This window comes from Poecilia reticulata, chromosome 4 (genome assembly GCF_904066995.2).
Source record: "Poecilia reticulata chromosome 4, P_reticulata-male-v2, whole genome shotgun sequence".
NCBI lineage: Eukaryota > Metazoa > Chordata > Actinopteri > Cyprinodontiformes > Poeciliidae > Poecilia > Poecilia reticulata.
The window spans coordinates 4,520,703-4,544,953 of NC_088833.1; the positions used below are offsets into that span (position 1 = coordinate 4,520,703).

Here is a 24,251-nt window from a genome sequence, read left to right on the forward strand (position 1 = left end):
AGCACTGCTCTGCTATTGCTAATCCATTTGGTGAGTCTGAATCCACCTCTGTGACATACTGCTCTTAGAGTGTGGTACAACTGTATGGCTTCATCTTCTGAGCTCACAGACTTTAAACAATCATCTACATAGAAGTTGTATAGCACTGTGTCAACTGCTTGATTGTTGGCCTGGTCTTGGTTGTCTTCGGCACACTTGCGTAGAGCGAAATTAGCACAGCTTGGTGATGAAGTTGCACCAAAAATGTGAACCACCATCTTGTACTCCACCATTTTCTGAGTAATATCGCCAGATTCCCACCACAGGAACCGTAGAAGGTCAGAATCATCATCAGGCACCCTCACTTGGTGAAACATTGCTTCCACATCTGCCATAACGGCCACCTCTTCTTGTCTGAATCTAATAATCACTCCAAGAAGAGTACTTGTGAGATTTGGTCCTTGTAATAGCTGGTTGTTTAGAGCAGTGCCTTTGTACGACGCTCCACAGTCAAAGACCACCCTAAGTTTGTGTTTCTTAGGATGGTAAACTCCGTGATGTGGCCGGTACCAAACCTTCCCATCATCACGATCCAGGTCCTTTTCTGGTACTTTCACTGCATAACCTTTGTCTATGATGTTACTCATGAAACCTGAGTATTCAGTGTGGAACGAAGAGTTCTTCTCCAATTTCCTCTTTAGGTTTAAAGCACGTTGCTCGGCCACTTTACGGTTGTTGGGCATCTGAATATGTTTGTTCCGTAACGGCAAGGCAATACTGTAATGTCCATCAACAATGGTAGCTGACTGTGTTGTAATCTCCAAAAACTGCAAATCCTCCCTTGACATTTCTTGTTTCTCGTCTCTGTCACACTCAGGAAAGTCACCTTTAAACTGCTGACGCCAGAGTTCATCCAATGTGCTTACTGATATGCGGTTTGCTGAGACTTGAATCAACCCTTGTGTTGCACTTTGTGAAATGTGTCCTTGGAGGGGTTCACTGATGGTCCAACCAAGCCTCGTTCTCACAGCGTATGGACCGCCATTTTCACTTGCTATGACCTGCCAAGGTTCGATAGCTTTAGGAGCATTGTTACCGATCAGAAGTCCAATCTTTGCTTCAATCTTGGGTATAGACACCTGCTGAAGGTAGGGCCACCTCTTCACATAGTCTTGTGAAGGAACGTTGTCAGCAGAAGCAGGAATGTTGCTGTGACTGTACATTTCTGGCAACTCAAAAAAATCATTACTGTCTAAGCTGCTTATTTCCAACCCAGAAACCATTTGACTACTGATGACATTTTCTTTTCCCATTGTTTTCAGCAAAATCTTTGTTTTCCTGCCTGAAACGTTGAGCTCATGCATCAGCTCTTCAGTGCAAAAACAAGCTGTACTGCCTGAGTCCAGAAAAGCATACGTGTATGCCACCTTTTGACCTCTTTTCAGTTTGACTTTAACTGGAACTATTGCCAGCGTGTGCTCTGGTTTCTCTGTACCATGGCTGGATGCATCCATTCCCACAAATCCATTTACAACTGACTCGGTCAGTTGTTCCTTTCCCTCACTTGTTCCGGCTTCTGATCCTGCCTCGTTAACACCACTGGACTTTATCTTCATGTGAAGTATTGTTGGATGTGATTGTGCACAAACCTGACAGCTTGCCTTTTCTTTGCACAAATTACTCATGTGTCCCTTTTTAAGGCAGCTAAAGCACAATCCTTTAATTCGCAAGAAATCAATCTTTTCCTTGTGAAGTGACTTCCTCATCTTTTTGCATTGTTCCATAGTATGCTCCTCACCATGACAGAAGAGACAAGGTTTGGAAAATGCACACATCTGATTTCCGCTGACCTTTGTCTTAACCTTGGTAGATGTGTCCTGGGTAGTGGTGATAGTTGCGGCTGTGGTGAATCCTTTTTTGATGCCACCTCTTCTTTGCAACTTGTCATCCACTTGTTCTTTAACTTGGAGCTTTAAGGTACTGTCCTTTATGTCACCAAACAGTGGATGTAAAATTTCTTTGGCCTGTTTATTGACAAAATCCACCAGATCGGCAAACTTGACTCTGCGTTTTTCCTTTTCCAAGATTCCACAAGCATGCGTTCGCCACCTTTCTCTCATTTTGTAAGGAAGCTTGGCAATGATGACACGCATGTTGGCAGTACTATCCAACTCCTCCATGTACTCTACATCTGCCATTGCATTACGACATCCAGCAAGATAGAGCCCGAACGCATGAAGAGCCTCTCCGTCGTCAGACTTGATAGTTGGCCAACCAAGAGCCTTGTTAATGTATGCCACTGATATCTTGTAGGCGTTTCCAAAGTGTTCTTCCAAAAGTCTCCTAGCTTCATTATAACCACGTGTAGGTTCCATATGAAGACAACTTCTTATCAATTCTCGTGGCTGTCCACTAGTGTACTGTTCCATGTAGTACAGACGATCTTTGTCACTTTCTGTTTTATCCTCCACACCGTGTTCAAATGCCCGAATGAATAATCGATACTCTAATGGATCCCCTTTAAAAACTGAAATGTTCTGAGGGGGCAATGCTGCCAACTTCTGCTGCTTTGTTAGCACTTCGACTACACCCTGCAGAGCACTTGGAGCCTGTAATGACTGAGAGGTAACAGCGTGTGTTCGATGTACATTTTGAATAACGTTATCGTTCCATATTTGACACTCTTGTGTTTGGAAAGGACTATTTGACTGCCTTTGAGCATACAAATCTTCAGCTCTGTGCGACGTCACATAGGAGTTCATTCCATTCTGTTTGGTTGCACAACTGGATGTCTTGGATGCACGACTGGATGCCTTAGATGCACAACCTTCATATTCTGAGAGAATCTTGATCTTTGCCTCATTTGCTGCTAGTGCTGTTCGTATTTCTAGCTCCTCTTTTTCAACTTTAAGTTTTGCCTCTCTTTCCTCCAATAGGCGTCTCTGTTTCAAAGCTGATGCCTGAACCAACAGCTTAGCTCGTTCCAACTCTGCTTTCATTCGTGTGGAGGATGCAGATGATGATGTACAAGAGCCATGTTCAGAAGAGTTTTTATGACTTCGTTTCGACAAAGATGCGTTAGATACACTGCCGCATGGATTAATCTCGTTATTGCATTTTTCAGCCTCTGCTGCGCATTTAGCCTTGTTATCAATCCAAGCCAAAGCTGTCTCAGCAAAAGCCTTGAAAGAATCAGCCTTAGGTTCAAACCAATTTTCTTGATCTGATTTTAAATCTTCTTCTGACATTTGTTGGAGCAGCTCCTTTACATTTGTGTTCAAACCACAAAACTCTCCAAACAGTCTATCAAATTCTTTCATTAACTGGCTTGCCTCAGTTAAGCTGATATCATCTTCATTTTCTATCAGCCGTCGCACCTGATTCACTGTGCCTGTTAACTTTGCTAACGTGGCTCTTCGTAAACCAATTGCACGCTGCAACTTTTGTTCCATAGCTTTAGGTGTGACTTTTACTGCTCTAGCTTCCATAGTAGCCACTGCATCCTCTTTTTCGACGTTCATGACATACAATTTACAAATAGCAACAACAGAAAGTTCCTTGGCTCATCCGAAAGGCATGCGTGTCGTCAAGAAGAGCACTTAGCATCCACATTGACTCAGCATTTTCCTCGATAGTATGTTTCCACTACTCACGTTTCTTCCAGCTTGGGTTTTTCTTTGTTGCTGCTTGAAATCCGTCCACAGATGAAAGTTAATCCACAGAGCGGGTTTTTCAACGAAATGTGTTGCCACAAGGTTAAGTTCGGATTCACTCGTGTGTTTGAAGAGGAAAAAATAAAAATGTCCGCAGCGCTCCGATGTAAAGTCCAAACAAAAAATTTATTCCACAGCTTTGAGTCTTTACAAGAGCAGTAACGTTCTATGCTAACCTCTACAAAAACTACGGTTGAAAAACCGTGTGGCTCTGTCGCTCCTTTCGCAGCTCCTTCTCTCCCTTTGCTATCTACCTTGTTTTCACACAGCCCCCCTCATTTGCATAATTGCCAGGTGGCCAATTAACTATAAACATACTAATAGTAACCTTTTTTTCACAGTAAAACATTATGAAATTAGTTATATGCAATATAACAATTCTTCCAAAATCAACAAATACACTTATTAAATTTATACTTAAACAAATAAGTTTTAACAGTAACTGGACACTTTCTACATCAACTTGGCCTCCACACACACAAAACAAAAACATTCAGAAATATAAAACAATATAAAACAACTCACTTTCCTTTTTCTTACATTATTTATTTAAACATATCACCAATATTTCCTCAATAATATTTAAAATTTAAACAATAGGCAAATTCCAGATGGAAAAAAATCCTATTCAGAATATTTCTGGAATAACTCTGAAGCGTCAATATTCAGATTTTAATATAAATGATGGCTGGAGCTTTTTTTAGACTCCACTAACTATATTTAGTGTTACACAGACGTCTGTCTTTTTGCGTTGGGAAATGTGATCCATTTGGTGCTGAGAGCGACTGACACAGATCTCACCATTTCATTCAACAGCGACTCAACTCGAAAATCCTCTTCGTGTTTATTTTTATCCTCCAACAGTTCACAGGATTCGTTTCGGGATTTGCCATCTATTACCAGAAACCACAGGAGCATCCTCGTTATATAAAAACAGAAACTATATTACGTTACTTTTTTGTAGTCCAAATTACAGGATAATGTACTTTATATTTTCTTCTCTCATTGCAGAGCGTTCAGTGAAAACGCAGCATCATCAAGGCATTGACCTTTGCTAAATGAATGCTAACACTGCATTATTGTCTGAAACATGTTTTTATTATTAATCTGAACTCAATAGATGTCATTTAGCAAAGCTACTTATGAAAGAGCAAATAAATTTCTCTGTCTGAGCCAAACTCTTTTCATTTGAGAAGAACTCTAGAGGGGAAAAGTTTGCATTTTTAGCAGAAGAAACCTTATTTTATGTGACCGTAGCAGGAAGAACAAGCGTTTTGACCAGATTGGTGTGTTTTTGTACCAGTGAGTTATTGGAGCTGGCTGGATAACTCAAACTCTGTGTTATAAAGTAAAACTGTGACGTGGAAGTCAGCGGATAAGCGGATCATTTGCAGCCTCCTCGTTTTCGAAGAGCGATTGTGCTTATGTGAGTTTGAGTCATTTAGATCTAACACAGCAGATGGAGCTGACAGCTCAATGGTTCAAAAGTGCATTTTCAATGCCCAGGTCTCTTATTTAGCCAGTTTTTACTGTTTTTTTGTTCTTTTTTTTAACTTACACTTTGCTGAAATTACATATCTTCACCAGTTTAGTGCATTTTACGTGTCGGTTGTCCTTTTGGAAGATTACATGAAAGGCAAACCAGTAAGAAACACATTTTAAGCAGAAATGGTTGTTTCACATTAAAGTAACTCTTTTAATCAGTGGCTGATTTGGGCGACATGGGCAACCGCCCAGGGCAGCATCTTGTGGGGGGGCCGCCTCTCTGCAAGGTTTTTACATTAAAAATAATCTGTTTCACACAGTGGGCGCTCATGGGTTAATTTGCCCTTTTGAGTGTCTGACAGGCAAGCCGCCGGTAGAGGTGGGTCAGGTTTGCCCAGTGTATTGTCTTGAAGGCATGCTGCCAGGTTAAACTGTGGAACAAATTGGTTTCCCCCAATCTGACTGCAAAGAAATAAGTGTTAAGGAGAATATTTTCGCAGATTTTATGTCTCATCTTACACAGTCAGGACAAAGTGACAGTTTTTTAAAAAATGTGTAAAAAAAATACCTCCTATAAAAGTCACATACTGCAGCTTTAAGAGCACTTATTAGTCATTGTTGCTAAAGGAAGTTGTGTTGGTAGGTTTTAAAAATGTTGATGCCAAGCATAAGTGTGTGACATGACGTCTGTTATATCACGTTCTCCAAATTACAAGCTGGAAATGCAACGTGCTGTAACCAATAAGTAGCAACCCCCTCACTAATTCAGTCCATTGTGAGTAATACGAATAGCTTAAGGCAGAGGTTCCCAAACTGTGGTGCGCCGTGCCATTGCAAGCCGTCTGGATGAAAAAAAAAAACCTGAATGCTGTATGCGCTGGGTTTTTACCTTAGAATGACCAACTCTGTTATTCCTATGTCAATTTGATACAGTAGGAGCTTTCACACTTCCCATATCTGTGTCCTCTGTCACTTTTATCAGCAGTTAAAACTGTTTAATCCGTTGTTAACATGTGGTAACCTGTTTTTCCGAGCCGCCTTTAAACGCAACATGAGCGCTACGACGCTGGGTTTACACCTGTGCGGCAGTGAAGGAGACCTGCTGCTGCTGTGCGGAGCTACGCAGGTGTGTTAGAATCATGGCAGCAAATCAGAAAAATGCAAATAACTTTTCCCCCCAAACTAACAGACTGATACGGAAGCGCATTGCTATCACGCAAGAAAAAAAAAATTCAAGCGCTATCACGTTATAACGTGATACGTATCTTGTTAAAACGTGATACATATCACGTTATAACGTGATACTATCTTGTTAAAACGTGATATGTATCTTGTTAAAACGTGATAGTTATCTTGTTAAAACGTGATATGTATCTTGTTAAAACGTTATATGTATCTTGTTAAAACGTGATATGTATCTTGTTAAAACGTGATAGTTATCTTGTTAAAACGTGATATGTATCTTGTTAAAACGTGATAGTTATCTTGTTAAAACGTGATAGTTATCTTGTTAAAACGTGATATGCATCTTGTTAAAACGTGATATGTATCTTGTTAAAACGTGATATGTATCTTGTTAAAACGTGATACGTATCTTGTTAAAACGTGATAATTTTATGTCCAGGAAGTGGCGATATTATGCTAGGCTTTTACAGTGGCTAACATGAATTGGTCAGGTTTCCCTTCATGTTTGGTCTACACGGATACGGATGCTGCTTTGCACTGTGGTTAAAACCATTAATAGCATGCTACTCTGAGCAGGATCCTACACAGAACGGGGCTGCACAGAAGGAAACGTCAATTCGGTTCTCTAGCTGTGGCGGCGTTCCTGACTGTCTGGATCGAAGCTGAAGTTGGCTTCCGATTGTAGCTTCTGATTCGGGAAATGGCTAAAGAGCGATTAGAACGGAGGCTCAGATGTATTTGCTGAACATTTTCTGTTCAGATTTCTTTTTTTTTAACAGTACACTTGCTGAACAACGGCAACGGCTGTTCGTAACCAAGCAACCGAAATCAACAGAAGGCTAGATAGTGGCAAAAGACAAAACTAGATCCTGTTAAGCATTCTTTAAAATAAAAGACTTCCTCTCAAGTTAAAATGCATCCCTGTAAGCCACAACAGCCAAACAGAAAGGCAGGTGCTCTAGGACAAAAAAAATGAAAGAAAACAGAAGGCTAAAATAATAACAAATATTGTAAATGTGATAGTTCATTTATAATGCATTCCAGATACGAAAAGGTTTTTAAATCTCTCATGTTTGAAGTTTCACAATTCAGATAAAGGTTTCACAAATCACAAACTAGGTTTGAAATATTCTGCCACTGGCGTAGAATAATCTACTCCAGATTTGAAGTGTTGAAGTATGTTTGTCTTTAAAGCATATCAGGTGATTTCTTAATACTTGCATGTTAAATCTAATTCCATGATTAGTTACTTATTTACAGGGCTGCACAGTGGTGTAGTTGGTAGCGCTGATGCCTTGCAGCAAGAAGGTTCTGGGTTCGATTCCTGGCACGGGTCTTTCTGTATGGAGTTTGCATGTTCTCCCTGTGCACGCGTGGGTTTTCTCCAGGTACTGCAGTTTCCTCCCACAGTCCAAAAACATGACTGCCAGGTTAAATGGCCTCTCCAAATTGTCCCTAGGTGTGAGTGTGTATCTCTTTGTTGCCCTGCGACAGACTGGCGACCTGTCCCGGGTGTACCTCGTCTCTCGCCCAGAATGTCAGCTGGAGATAGGCACCAGCACCCCTCCCGAGCCCACTAACGTACAAGGGTGTAAAGAAAATGGACGGAGTTACTTAATTACAGTCATATGTTAAGTATAATTTAAATGCTTATTATTATTTACTGAATGTAACTTGATTGTACATAATTACAAAAAGGTGATGTGAAAAATAATTAAATTCAAAGCTTTATTTATGATTTATTTTGACAAAAGGGAAGAGAGAGGAAGTCTTTTATTTTGAAGAATGCTTAACAGGATCTAATTTTTTGTCTTTTGCCACTATCTACCCTTCTGTTTATTTTGGTTGCTTGGTTACGAACAGCCGTTGCCGTTATGCACCTATTGTACTGTTCAATAAAAATGTTTTACAGAAAATGTTCAGCAAATACATCTGAGCCTCCGTTCTAATCGCTCTTTAGCCATTTCCCGAATCAGAAGCTACAATCGGAAGCCAACTTCAGCTTCGATCCAGACAGTCAGGAACGCCGCCACAGCTAGAGAACCGAATTGACGTTTCCTTCTGTGCAGCCCCGTTCTGTGTAGGATCCTGCTCAGAGTAGCATGCTATTAATGGGTTTAACCACAGTGCAAAGCAGCATCCGTATCCGTGTAGACCAAACATGAAGGGAAACCTGACCAATTCATGTTAGCCACTGTAAAAGCCTAGCATAATATCGCCACTTCCTGGACATACAATTATCACGTTTTAACAAGATACGTATCACGTTTTAACAAGATACATATCACGTTTTAACAAGATACATATCACGTTTTAACAAGATAACTATCACGTTTTAACAAGATACATATCACGTTTTAACAAGATAGTATCACGTTATAACGTGATATGTATCACGTTTTAACGTGATATGTATCACGTTTTAACAAGATACGTATCACGTTATAACGTGATAGCGCTTGAATTTTTTTTTTCTTGCGTGATAGCAATGCGCTTCCGTAGACTGATAAGTAAAGCTGTTGGATGCAGGTGATGTTAGCTAAAAGATGACTAGCTAATATCAATACATCACAGCCTGTAGGCTACTGATGTTGTCTATGTTCAGCTACGTACATTTGTTCCCGCCCCCCAAAAACTGATCCCCCCCCCCTGGCTAGACAGCTATTTGTAATACATAGGGGGGACCCAAATGTTTGGGGAGGCCCAGGAGAAAAAGTCTGGGAACCACTGGCTTAAGGTCTGGTGTCAGTGCATGCTGCAGTACACTGTAAAACATCTGAAGGTGGTTTAACTTGAAAATGAAAGTCCACCTGCTGCCTTGAAAATGCAATTTAAGTCAACGAGAAAACTGTTTTGGTTTTAACTCATAAATTAAACTTCATGAAGTTGATTTAACAACAAGAGAGAAGTTTAAACATTGTTTTTTAAGTTCATTAATCTTGAATTGTGAGTTTTAACTAAATGCTGCAATTTAAACCAAATAATTTGATTCACATTATCAAGTTAAAATAACTACTTATTTTACTTTAGAATAATTTTATTTCTTGTTTCAAATTACATGAGTCAAATTTCTGATCTGATCATGAGTTTTAGTGAATTATGCTCAAAAACATTTAGTGTGAACAGAACATTAAATGAACATTTTCCTTAATCGATCAATTTAATGCACTTCCATCTCAGGATACAAAGACATGTCGCTAAGCATTCTGGGAAATAGTTCCCACTCCTGTCTTTTTCAAACTCAATTTTAGGTTTGACAAAATTACTAAAAGGGTTATTATACCAGTGATTCTTGAGAATAGGGACAAAATGGGTTTTAATTTTCCCATAATTTTATTTTTTGTTATTTCTCAACCTGATGTATGTAAATATGAAAAATATTGTTTTGGAAATGTAAAGATGCTAAGGTGCAGGCTCCCAGTTGCAACATTTTTTTAAAAAATTACATTTTTAATGGACCTGACACAGAACGCTGTCATCACCATCTGACAAAAATAAATAAAAAATAATTTTTAATGACCCTATTAGTGATATTTTTACTCATTTTACAGACAAATGCTTCTCAAGAGACAAAATAAATGTTATTTAAAACAAAAAACAACAAAAAGTCCATCTGACCGAGTTGACAGAACTGAAGGTGGTGACGAAGTAATGCAATTTATGTAAAATACATTAAAATGAATTAATTGCACATTTAAGTGAGATTTGACAACAATCTCACTGAAAGAGTCAGAAAAACGGATGGAGTTGACATCTGACGGAGTTGACGAAATGCCAAACTACGTCAATTTATATGATGTTATTCTGAAGGAGGCCATATTGTAGCTCATCAGGTCCATGAAATCTTTACTTTATACCAAAATTAAGCTTTTATTTCACAAAATTTCTTAAAAGTTTTGTAAATTGTCAGTTATGGTGTTGACACATCATGGTTGTGACAAACAACTTAGGAATAAAAAGAAGAAAAAACTAAAGAATAACATAAGCTAACCAGAGCTAACTAGCCCTCTTAGCAAAGGAAGAGAAAGGAAGTGGTCATGGGGTCCTCAGAAGTTCTGGTGCCCCCCAATAATGCCTGATTTTTTTTTACATTCTTTTCATTTCTGACGGTGTTGACAAAAACTAGGGACAAATTTCAATGGAGTTGGAAAATATATAAAAAAGATTTTTAATTCAATTTATTGATACTTTTATAATTATTTATATGACTACTTATACTTAATTGTCATATTATATAATTTTAGTATTTCTTAAATTATTTAAAATTATTATAATGTGTTGAGTTCTGCTCCTGGACAAGGGATTTTACAGGCATCATCCACCGACTACAATGTTTAAAATAAAAAAATATTCAGCAAACACCTGGAAAATATAAATTTTTGTGCTCACATGACCCAATTTAGTTTAGTCAGATATTTGAAAAATATATATTTTGTGTATATATTAGTCAAATTTTGTGTTTTATCCATAGGACCTGTTTTGTCCCTATTCTCAACAATCACCACTATAAGTCTATCTTTCACAAACTCACACATTTAGGTTCAAAACCCAAGTTGACTTAAAGAATAGAAGATAGACGCAGCTAAATGTGTCTGGAATGTTTTACAGTGCAGCCGTCTGCTCCTCTGATGTCTCTTTCCCCCCTGATCTCAGTCAGCTGCCTGACAGCTTGGTTTGCAGCCATATATAAATGTCAGGCTGCTCAATGGGGACACATGCACAAAGACGCAACAGTCCATGCACACCGCAGGGACTGGCATGGGTGTGAAAAGTTTACCACTGCTCTTGTCATCCTGTCGGCTCCCGAAGGGATCACTATGCAATTAGTTTGGTGAAGCACTGAAGTGACTGACAAATCAGCAAGAATTAGCCTTGTGGTCAAAGTGCTAACAGTGCTCCTCTGTTTTATTTCATGACTTCACGCTGGATCGAATCAGTACCTTATTTATCCGTTATTTATCCTTTCAGGGGAGCCGCTGAGAGTGTGTGTGCATGCTGGGCCCAGCTGCTGCACCAGTAAAATGGAGGACAGCTACATGGCAGCTGTTCGTAGCGAGATGCAGCACAAGATGCGATCCTACAGCTTCGAACTCAAATACCTGATTGATGGCCATGGAAAGGCCTTCCAAGGTAGGAGGGGGAGAGAGCAGGGGAGTGGTGTGGAGGGTTAATAATTATTTGTGCCTCAGTAAAGTATTGGAAGTTTTCACGTTTTTACAAATTGAGTGAAAACAACATGGAAATCAATGGAAAATGTCTTGTTCCACTTGCAAATTATTCTGGTTTTTAATCAATATTAAGAAAATATTGACTTACAACAAGCTACAAGCTGCTATATTTAGCTGAAAAGTGACTTGTAAGTTAATTTTATGTTATTTCAAATGTACAAATGTATTTGTACTAGAAACTAAACCAAAAATACTTGGTAAGATTTTGTGTTTTTACAGTGTATTTGCCATTATTTTGTAGAAAACAGATTTCAGTTTAACATTAAAGGGTTTTTTTTGTTAGTTTTTGGTTTTAAAAAAATAGTAATAAGAAAAAAACAAAATTTTATTGATCATGTTTGATTGGAAAAAGTAATAAAAAGCATAAAACATCCGACAGGTTGAACACTGTCTACATGCGCTTTTCTAGATGGATGGATGGATGGATGGATGGATGGATGGATGGATGGATGGATGGATGGATGGATGGATGGATGGATGGATGGATGGATGGATGGATGGATGGATGGATGGATGGATGGATGGATGGATGGATGGATAGATAGATAGATAGATAGATAGATAGATAGATAGATAGATAGATAGATAGATAGATACCAGCGTAACACACTATAAAAATTAAAAATAGGTAACTAAATAATAAATTATTAAGCTTTAAGGAGACACACATCTCTCTCACTATATTGCTGTCCTTCTTCTGAAATAATAATAAAAAATAAAAAAAAGGTCCAAGAAAGAAAAATAAAACTCCATTCATTCAATTAATTCATCAAACTGATATAATTTCTGCTTCTTGACCCTGAAACGGTTCTGAGCAGAGCCCAGGCCCCCGCCTGCCATTCTCACTTTGTGTGTTCATCATGAAATAGCCAGTTTGTGTCAGTTTATTTAGCGAGGCGCCTCGGTGGCTAGCCAAACAAACAACCGATGTTCGATTGAGTCTTTGAGGCAGCGAACTCTCAGAGGGAGCGGCGGAAAACTTTGCTACAACACCCAGCTCCCTTTCTCCGTCCGTCTTTGATAATCGCGTTTTGTTCTCGACCAGTGAGATAGCGATGGACGAAGAATGTTTACATTCAGTACGTATCCGCAGCAAAGTGTTGTTGCCGTGGGCAACAGCCGGTCTCCTAACGGGCTGCTCTGAATAGGAGGAAGAATACTCTGCTTGTCCACTTGTCTCTCAACGCCATTCAGCACCGTGTGTGAGGCAAGGCGTGTTTATGTGTGTGAAAAAGCAAAACGAAGAGGTTGTGAGACTTCGTGTGATTTTTGTGTCAAGTTGTGTGGAGATTATTAGATTGGTCTTATTGATGGCATACATGACAAACATGTTTTGTTTTGTTTTGTTTTGGTTTTTGCCATCCTGCATCACATCCCGCCTCCTCCCAGGCTCCATCTGAATACACGCAGGCTCAGTTCCAGCTGCTATTTACGCCCAAAGGATGGCTTAGCCATCCATGGGTATAATTAATGCGAACAGCCAAACACAAAGAGGGACTAAACAAGACCGAACACAGAAAGTTTGGAATTTGGAGAAAATGTTGGAAACTTTTAGTAACAACAGAAATTAATTTAGTTTTTTATTTTTTGGTGGCTGCAGAAGGTTGTCAGGATAAAAAAAGTATAATTCCTGTATATTTTAGAAACAGTAGAGTTTTGAAGAAAATGCTTTATTGGTAAACTCTGAAGAAGCTGTCATACCTGCTGTACATTTAGTGAATTATTTTAGTTATTTTTTGATATTATCTGACATGAAAATCTGAAAAGTGCGGCATGCATTTATATTGAGCCTTTTGTAGTCAATATTTTGATGAAATCCTCTTTTATTCAGTAAAATATCTCAGATTGGATGAATTGCTTTGCCACAGATTGTTAATTTGATTGGGTTTGAACTTTAAATAGGCTATTATTGCACATAAATATGCTTAGATCTAGAAGACCTGTTTCAGAGTGGGGATACTATGTTCAGGTTAATGTACAGTGTTAGTTTTTCCTAGCTCTTCCATGTTCATTTCAGATCCAATAGGTTGACTTAATGACAGACACATTCAGGTTCATTGTGTTTATTCTAACAAAAGAGTAAATCAAGTTGGTGGTTAACATCAGTTCAACAGCTTCTGATGCTATATATTAAATAAAGTACAATAAATAACCATAAACAAACTACAAAGCAATGCCTTCCAATAAGCAGTTAGCAGCAGCAGCTAACTTGCAAAATTAAAAATAGCTCAAATGGACAATATTAATAGTGATAACAGTTAGAAACATATACAAAGCATTGCAAAATCACTAATTAAACACCGTATATGATTTAATTTGTCTAAAATATGTGTTAAAATATAATATTTGTAAAGAAAACGCAGAGCTGGTCCTAATACACAGTACCACAGTTACCGACGGCAACAGAAAAAAAGGGGAGGAGCTGTCAGTTACTGGTTGCTACGGTAACCACCAACTGCCAAGAGCAGCAGAGCAGAACTTCCATACATTAACAAAAGTCTGTAGAAACAGCTTATTGACTATATTAAAAATAAATTCAAAGAATAAATAAACAATTTTTGACAAATGTCATATCTATAATATTGTTAAAATAAAACCCTGTTACACATATAAGCAAAAAAGTTTAGTTCTGGTATTGTCTGAGCTATGTTCTTTACGCAGCTTGTAATTAAATTTGACAAGAACTTAAGAGTTTTGTGTACTGATTTTGGATTGTATTAGATTTCAGATTTTATTCCATAAATGGGTTTTACATTTGAGTCGCCTGTTCATGTGATGCACAAGTTTATTTTTGTTTCACAGTAAAGATATACCAGATTTATAAAAAATGCTAATTTCCATCCAGTCCCACTAAACAAGCAAAATCAAAATATAAATGTTCATACATAAAATTTAGAAATACAGTAAAAACAAATAAAAACTAGATATAGTTAGGAAATTAATAAGCCTATTTAAGAGGCCTATCTTGAAATACTAATGTTGGTAGTACAGATTTTATTTCGGGTATCACAGACTTTTCTTTTCACCACAACTTAAACGCAATTTATCTATTTCGTTCCACTTTTGGAAATGACATAAAAACGAAATAAAATACTTTTAAAGTTGTAGATGTGAGGAATATGTGAAAACATTCATTGAGTGTTATTAGTTTAGCTAGTCACTCATAGTTTTACAGCAAAAAATTGAATTAAATCTAAACATTCATATATTTTGCCTTAAATTTGGCATCTATTTTAATGAAATAAACTAAATTAGCAGCACTGTAACGATCCTCAACAGCTGAGTTGAGTCCTAGCAGATCTCCTCTCTTGAGAGAAGTGATTATAACCCACTGGAGAAACTGAGACATGCCCCACTTGTAGTGAGGCTTTCTTTATTTCTTGTGAGTCTCTCTGGTGTGTGCAAATATGCCTGCATGCTTGCGTGTGTTTCTCCTGGCACTCTAAGACCCTTGTGCCCAGCTGTCATCCAATCAGAGAGGGTAAAAAGCTAATCACATGTCCCCATGGGGAAGACTTTGCAATGTAATTTGATGCCATATGTATTTGGGCTGCCATCGCCCGGGAGTGGGTATGCGAAAACATAAAAGCTTTCACTTTAGACAGCATCGCCACTGCTGGCCCTAGCATGCTCTTCAACAGCCAACCATCTGAAGAAGCATTGCTATCGCATTCAGTAATTATTAGCTAAGTTCGTACTTATCCAGTGAATTTCCTAACGAGTCCCTTGGACATTCATGCAATGGCAGCTGTGATTCTGAAACGCAGTCATAAAAACACAGAGAGAGAAAGAGAGAGAGGATAACTTGGTGAAAGTCAGAGTTAAATGAACGTTTGTGTGTTAGGATGTCTTCAGACTGAAATCATCTTTCAAATACACACATCATCTGTCATCATGGCCTTTGGAAAGTGGCGGTTGCTCTTTTTACTGACATAGGAAACATGGTGAATCACGAGACGGGCCTCTCATTATCACCTGACTAAAGATAACAGGGTAGTGAAAACGAGCTCAAGGATGAATTAAGTTTGGGCTATTCTTGCTCACATGTGAGAGAATGAAGTCAGTCCAAGGTCGGTTAGGACAGGATCGTGTTTTTGAGAAATTGCTGTTCAAAAATTAATGTTCTTTCTTTTTATTATTGAATGGAAGTATTTTACATCTCTGCACAACCTCTCTTTAAATTTACTAGATCTTTACACAATTAAATGAGGGTATGACTCAAAGAGTCCAGTCCATTTTCCAAAGGGTCCATGACTCATCTTTTTCTGTATTTATATTTGTAAGGAACTGTGTAAGTTCAATACGGAACAATTTTGTGTTACCGACGGGATTTGTATATTCCTAATTTCTTATGAAAAGTGAAATTATGGATGTTTTGTAACAATAGGGTTCGTCTGACTATAACGTAATTGGTGCTAAAGGCAATTATCAACACGATTAGTCATTTAGGTCAAAATTACCACGTTGGGGCACCACCTGATTACCAGGACATGATTGCGAAAATAGATTTCAGTCCCATAAGGTTTGGTATTAAATAACAGTAGATGCAGGATTAAGTTTAGCACTGACTTTCTCAATCAGCAAGGCCCTGGTCACAAATACAGAGTAAACTTCTGTCCAAAATATACGAATTTATCAGCAAAAATTAAAATACTTTAATCAACAAACTCACTAAGCTAGTAACCTCAATAATCTATTAAAACTAGTAAAACTATCAAAAAGTAAAACAGTAAATGGAACAAATAATAATGACCAATAAAATGATGTAATCTTGTCACAGTAACTGGTTTAAAAGTCACGTTTGTCTGGATTAATTTGGAATGATGCTAAATTAGCATTCAGCTAAATAAGATTAGCTGAATGCACCAAAATATCTATGAATAAAACACAAAATAACTCAAAGAACGCCATACCTTTCACTGCGAACATGTATGTTTAAAACCCAGAATAATTTGTAAAGAATATGAACTAATTCAGATTAATCTGAATCGAATGAGTTTCATTTCAGTCGATATCCATAATTATTGATTGTTTTTTTGTTTGTTTTAAATATCTGAAATACTGCCAAACTGGTAGCGTGACCTTTTCCTCTTTTATCAATAGTTTTTACTTCATTCTGGTTTTTATTTATTTATTTATTTTCATTTTTAAGCAGTTATGAGGCGCGGTGATAAAGTCTTAAAGTGCTGCTGCGCAAGTTACTCACCAGGTTGTTGCTAGGCAACCAAAGAGCGAGTTAGTTTATGCTTAACTGATTAGTTTAACACTAATCTGAATTATGCTTAGACACTTACTAGATTTGAAAGATCATATTTTGGCTAGAACACTGTAAAAACAGAAAATCTTACCAAGTATTTTTAGTCTAGTTTCTAGTGCAAATATATGATTACTCATGAAATAAGAAGTATCTTTATAGCAAAATATAAGAGCTGCTTTTTTTTTAGGTAAATAATGACTTAATATTGATTAAAAATGCTAGTTTCACTGACTGATTATTTTACTAATAAAATATTTTCCCATGTTATAAATAAAATAATCTGCCAGTGGAGCTAGAACTTTTTAAAATCGGTATTAAGAAATTATTGACCTAAAACAAACTCCTATATCTTGCTAAAAAAATTACTTTGTTAGTTTTGTCTTATTTGATGTGTACTGAAATATTTGCACTTAGAAACTAGTCAAAATGCTTTGTAAGATTTTGTGTTTTTGCAGTGTAAGGGTGCGTTCACACTGCAGCCTGAAGTGACCCAATTCCGATTTTTTGGCAATTCCGATTTTTTTAGCCGGGGCCGTTCACACTGCCAGTAAATGCAACCTGTATGTGTTCTGCAGTGTAAATGGGCAAACGACCTGAAAGTGTCCCACATGCGCAGTAGAGGGCGCCATAGCGTCAGCGTTCTCAGTGTTCTGCCTACCGCCATAAAAAGAAGAAGAAGAGCTCAGTGTTTGCAAAAGTAAACATGGAGGCTAACGGTGGAGCTTAGCTTATATATTTGAAGTTGTTGTCCAACCGGAGCAGCATATTAACAACTTAATCCTCATATAATCCGTCATGGTTGTTGTTTTTCTTCCCTCTTGCGCGTATCAGGAGCAGAATAGTGAGATTTGTTGAGAATCAGTGACGTTCAGTTCGGATGAACGCGACCTGGACGTTACGGTCGCATTTGAATCGGATACTTATCGGATATGGATCACATTCAAAAAAGAATCCGACCTGTGCTGTTCACACTGCCATGAAAAGATCGGATACAGGTCGCATTACGTCAAAAAAATCTGAATGGGGTCACTTCAGGCTGCAGTGTGAACGCACCCTAGAAGTAGCCAAGGTTGATTGTACCTGATCTGTTTGTCTGTCTTCCAGAAACCTTTGAGTCACTCGTGTCCTTCACATCGAACCTGACATGCAGTCTGTTTGACAGCGCCTACTCCGCTCTCGCATCAGACTGCCGGCTTCCTGTGTTCCAGCTGTTTTCCGACATCAGACGCCACCTTTCAGGAGACGCTGACTCCTCCCTGAACAACGCAGTGCGCCGATTTTACAACGACCTCTTCCCGCTGGTGTACCGCCGCCTGCTCAACCCTGGGATTGGCCGTCCGTCAGCAACATCCCATTTATCCTTCTTATCCAATCACGACGACTGTCTGCGGATGACACAGCAGGATGTGAGCCCGTTCGGACCTCATCCTCGGCTGCTCGTCGGCAGCCTGTCTCGCGCTCTCGGACCCGGTCGGGCGCTGAGCCGGCTGCTGACGCTGGCAGGAGAAGTTGTGAATTCAACAGAGAAGGTGACCTTATCCAGGGAGTGTGGACGGGGATTAGTAAAGATGCAGTACTGTTCGCACTGTAGAGGTCTAACGCTGATACGGCCCTGCACTGGACTGTGTCACAATGTCATGAAAGGATGTCTGGTAGGTGTCTCAATGCTTCTGTGGAGGCTTCTTAGTTTGAAACAAAGGAATATCTATATATATATGTTTTTTTTTGTATCATTTTCAGTTTCTTGTGGTTTTTTTAAAAGTTTCTTTAGATTGACATCACATGTATATTTGTTTGTTTCCATGTTTATCACAAATCCCCTTCAAAATCTGCTGGACATCTCACTGTAGTCACCACAGAAGAAGAAAAAAGGTTGTACGGAAAGAAAAGAACGTCTGATATCTCTCAACATGGTTATTTTAAAGCAAAACGAGGAACAAATACCACAAACAGGATCTTGATGTTTCTATTTTACAGCTGGCTAACTGATTCAGTAATCATATGTTTTGGTAAATAATTCCTAAATATTGATTTAAAAGTGCTAGTGTCACTGGCAGATTCTTTCACGTATAGCAAGACATTTTTCCATGTTATAAGTGAAATAATCTGCGAGTGGAACTACTTTTTTTTGTGTCAATTTCAAGAAATCATTGACCTAAAACAAGTTCCTATATCTTGCTGAAAACGTACTTTTAAGTTAGTTCTTGTTTGATGTGTACTGAAAATGTTAACACTAGACTAGAATCAAAAAAGTATACATGTACGCAATATGGCTGAAAAGCATGATAGTTTCATTTCAGTCGAAATCAGTAATTATTAATTGGGTTTTATTTTGTTTTAAATATCTGAAATAATGCCAAACTGGTATTGTGACCTCTCCTCTTTTGTCTGCAGTTTTCACTTCATTCTGTTATTTTATTTTAAAGCAGTTATGAGGCACAGTGGCAAAATCTTAAATTGCTGCTGCGCCAGTTACTCAACAAGTTGTTGCTAGGTAACCACAAGTTACTCAACAGATTGTTGCTAGGTAACCAAAGAGGGAGTTAGCTTATGCTTAGCTGGCCGTAGAGGTTGAGAGGCTATTTATTGTCTTTCCCTATGCCTACATTCCCCAGAATGCTGTGCGGTTTCGGCTCAGAATATTCTATAAATTGGATATTGAGCATTCTATCAAACATATTATCTATCGATATTGATCACTAGATAATAGAAGCAGCATGCAGCTTCTATGCACTCCAAATCTGGAACAAACTTCCAGAAAACTGGAAAACAGCTGAAACAGGGAGTTCCTTTAAATCTAGGCTAAAAACCCAGCTGGTTAGAGTTGGTTTTGAAACCTAATCGTGAAACATTAATCAATAATCTGATGTGAAAAATGTTATGTTGTTGACTGTATGTTCGAAGACTTTGTATTTTTTGTAAAGCACTTTGAAATGCCTTGTTGCTGAAAGATGCTACACAAATGAAATTTGATTGATTGATCACTCGTCTATTGCGATATACATAGTTATTTTGTTAATAACTAGTAGGTTTATTCTATTTTTCATGTCTGTCTTCTTGCTTCCCTATTTGCAGGTGGGTGTTTCTGAGCTTGGTGCCCCCTGGGGACGCTTGGTGGTATTGCTCCAAAGGTTAGCTGCTACTTTAGCAACCAGCAGCAACCACAACAGTATGGAGCTAGCTCTGCTGGCAGTTCGAAACCATGTGAATGACGCAATACTACACGCACAACTTCACGGTCCACGAATCACAGCTACAGTAAGAATAAAATTGGGTTTGAGTTTCTTTTTGCAATAAAAGGTTGAAAATTATTTGGACACGTCATCACTCTCCTGTAAATATTTAAGAGATGTTTTATTTTAAATTTAAAGTAGCTCCAGCTTAAATGAACTTAATAATAGAGTCATTTGAATGTTGGACACAGACCGTGGGTTTCTTTCAGCCTGGCAGTTGGATCTGCTTGTACCTAGATGGGCTAAAAACAGCCTCATTCTTCAGGGGTTCTGGGGTTCCCCTCAGTCTGCATGTGTGTTCGCAGAAACGTGTGAGTGTGAATACAGATCTAGTGCCAGACAAAGACCGTCGTTGGCGGGACAACCGATACCCAGAATGCTGCTTGGTTCTGAGTGATGAGAAAGTTTCTGTGGCTAATCTGTGGACAAACAGACGGCACACAAACAGAGGCAGGAGAGAGCACACACACACACACACACACACACACACACACACACACACACACACACACACACACACACACACACACACACACACACACACACATTGTTGGAGGAAAAGATAGAGTCACCATCCAACTATGAAAGACTCAGTAGAGTAGATTCCTGAGAGGTAAACAAACATACACAAGCATAAGCACACAGCTAATTGTGCCATAGAATGAAATACCACTTCATTGAATATCCGCTGTAATTTCTGGAGAAAGTGTGTTATATGCATTGTTCATTTGTTTTTTTTTTATTAAAATTTTGATTACAATATTATGCAAAAAATAAGAATGAGTGTTTTCATAAAAAACTTAATTAACCATAGGGCTTGTCACATAGGGAACATTAAATGCAAAAGGATTTATTATGCAAAACATTCCTATTTTCCAAGTTGTGCTAAGATGTGGGGCTGCAGATGATAGTAAATTTGAGAGCCGTTTGGGAGCCGAAAGAGCCGGCTCTTATTTGGGAGCCTAAAGAGCCGGCTCTTATTCGGGAGCCGAGCCACAAGAAAAGAATCTCTGAAAAGAGCCGAAATTCCCATTACTAGCATGCATTCGCTTTGTACTGCTAATATTCGGGACAAAACAGCAACACCGTGGTAAATAATTTCAAAACTTTTTCACCTTCATTGCGACAATGAACTAATTTAACTGAACATCAAACAACTCTGTCAGAAGGAAACATTTTATTATTATTATTATTATTATTATTATTATTATTATTATTATTATTATTATTATTATTAATAATAATAAAACAGTCACTAGCTGCATTTCCATTCACCATATAACTGCGCAAAATGAAATAACGAAAATAAATTTGCTTCATAGAAACACTGCAATTTAGGAAAAAAATATATATATATTTTTTGGCCGTTTTGAAATGGTTTATTTCGCAGAACTGGATGTTGCCACTAGCGTAACCCACGAAGAAGAAAACGACAGGAAGTAGTTGGAATATCGTGGCGCGGCTTAGTTTTTTAATGATTTATCGCCTGAATACACTTATCAACGTGTGATTTTAATTGGTAAATATAACCACCACAACGTTCCATTTAAAAACGTTCACGCTCTGAAATTGTTTTATATATTTTTTTAGACATTAGCGGAATAATGGCAAAGTTTTGCGCACAGCTGCTGTTGCATTGCAGCGCGAAGATTCTGGGTTCAAATATCTGCCAAATGGGGTTTAAATGTTTTCCCTGTGGATAGCTGAAATAGCCTAATACCCGTAAGTGCACACTTTTATGACTGAAATGCTAACATAATGCTAGGTATTGACTTGATGATATCAGAAACATGTCTGTTCGTTAGGTTTGTGCAAATAATAAGGAATCTGACTATTATTCGGCTTTGAATTCAATAAACAAAAAAAAATATATATATAAAAGAGGAAACTTTTGTTTAATGTAAAAATGTATGCTTTTGAAAAGATGACAAGGTTTTTAATTGAATTAAAACAATTAGTAATTCTCTTCAGGTGATGACGATTTTCTTTCAGATTAATAGTAACTTTGGCTAATTCATTTCTAACATTTACACTTTTTTATGAAGCTAATTTTTGTTGCTTTGGATTTTCTGCTCTAGACTCGCATAGACAAGCCTTTGGTTTTACAGTTTCTTCTTATAGTATGTATCTTAAAAGAAAATTGGTGATAACTTTTATAAAACTGCACATGGAAAGCAGGCAAAGATAAAAAAAGAAGAAATATTCAAGTTAAACCTAATTTAACAGACAAAAATTATAATCTGAAAAAGCAGTGGCAAGTTGGTACATGTTATTTCTTATTTGTTAATTTTTTTTTAATTGAAAAGATTTTTAGAAACAGTTGTTTTTTTCTTCTTGAAGATAGATCAGCTCTCCCCATGCAAACTGTCTGCTCCTCTGCAGGTAGAGAAGGTTTGTGGGCCGCAGGAACCTGGTTTCATGCTTATGGATACGAAGTCGTCCCAAATGCATCCTGTAACCCGGGCAACGCTACTCACCTCGAAGACGTCGGCGGTAACTCTGCCTGCTTCACCTCATCGCCATTTGCAGTCGCATCCCCAGAAGTAAGTTACGTCCAGCACCTCCCTAAAGCATTAAATACACTTTTAAACTTCTTTAGACTACTTCCACACATTTTAATGAATTCTCTTGAGCTTTTATGTAATAATATGTGATATTTCTACTAATAAAAATCTACATTCACACATATTGCTGTCTGGTGTGTTCCTGTCTGGTATTTATGATGCTGTTTGTTTACCTCTGTTCTCTAATAAATCTCTAATGCCTTCATAGGTAATTTATAATTATGCCAAAATTAAAACAGTCACAGTTGGCAACTCCTAGAGAGTATTGGTTACACTGTATGTAGTTTATTTAGGAGAATAGAAATGTAAGTCATATTTCAGGTTTTTATTTCTGAAAAAGCAAAAATATAAAACAACAACAACAAAAAAAACCATCTAGATTATTTATTTCAGGGGAGTAACTTGGGAAAATGTTTCAGGGAACTTAATACTAGATGAAAGACATGAAATATTTTGTTCTGAATTGTTCCTTTTCTTCACTGCAGGTCATTCCCTCTTAAAGGTGCGAAAGGAGACAAAAGTCGGAGCCTGAAAAAACTATCAAGGTAAGGTGTTAATGTTTAGATAAGTGATCACATTTGTAACTTTTTAAAAGTTTTTTTTTAGCTAGCTTCTTTAGCTGTTTTTGTTTTTAATCTAGTAGTTTAGTTCTTCTTTTGGTTAAATATGTTCAGTCAAGTCTGTTAGATAAACTGGATTAGATTTGTCAAACTGATCATCGTTGTCTGCATGATTTTGTTCCAAAATGTAATTTTTCTTTAAGGGAATTTGAGATCTCCATCCAGCGGTACCAGTGGTTTTTGTCTGAGCTGCCTGAGATGCTTTGTGAAAGTGAAATGGAGGTTGAGCAGCACACATGCTGGAGTGGTGAAGATGTTGTAGAAAGGTACGTTGGTTGTATTCTGTCTTTTGTTTTAAGCATCTGTCGCTATTTTTCTAACTGCATTCTCCCACATCTCACGTATTTGTAAATAAATGCAAGGTAAGCACAGATTTAGCAACATTTTCAGATTTTTGCTTGAGTAAACAAAGTGATGCTTTTTGCAAAGTCAGTATCCACATGGATACTTGCATGTATTAGACTCCTGCATGTTCAAAATTCCTTATTCACGTATTTACCAATTTACAGATTTTTATGTTGGGTAATTCCAACATGTTTGTGGAAAATTCAGTTATTCTTAGTATCTAAATGACAAAATTCCCATTAAAAAAAATCCATAAAATGACATTTTTGCACAAAAAAGATGACTCCTAATAGGTTGTTGGAGAGGAATGTTAATTGTCCATTTTGCATGTATGACAAGTGTGCAGGACAGTGTGTTCTAAGCTGTATTTTGTGTGTGTGTGTGAGTGTGTGAGTGTGTATGACCATTTGTCCTGTTACCAGTTTAAGCTGCCAATGTAATCACCATGAGAAAGACTCTGAAAATGAACTCTCTAACCTTAACAACCCTTTTACCCCCCACCATGGCAACTTCTTGGAGCAACACACACACACTACACACGTATCCCTGTCCTTTAAAGGGGCAGGGTTATATAAAATCACATTTTTTGAGCTTTACGTCATGTTATAATGTTTAGCAAAAATATACTGGAGTGTTGCTCTG

At 37.8% G+C, this 24,251-nt stretch overlaps 1 protein-coding gene across 3 annotated transcripts in view; it reads left to right on the forward strand.

Moving 5' to 3' along the window:
* LOC103463086 (glypican-5-like) overlaps window positions 1–24,251 on the forward strand; it is a 69,843-nt gene that overhangs the window by 4,387 nt on the left and 41,205 nt on the right. For 2 of the 3 annotated variants that reach the window (XM_081606044.1, XM_008406221.3), the window contains exons 2-7: window positions 11,331–11,492; window positions 17,952–18,499; window positions 19,923–20,105; window positions 22,463–22,623; window positions 23,130–23,189; window positions 23,408–23,530. In XM_081606044.1, coding sequence (XP_081462170.1) covers window positions 11,331–11,492; window positions 17,952–18,499; window positions 19,923–20,105; window positions 22,463–22,623; window positions 23,130–23,189; window positions 23,408–23,530 — 1,237 coding nt within the window. The remainder of the gene's footprint in view (window positions 1–11,330; window positions 11,493–17,951; window positions 18,500–19,922; window positions 20,106–22,462; window positions 22,624–23,129; window positions 23,190–23,407; window positions 23,531–24,251) is intronic. The other variant, XM_008406222.3, reaches the window with a different exon arrangement.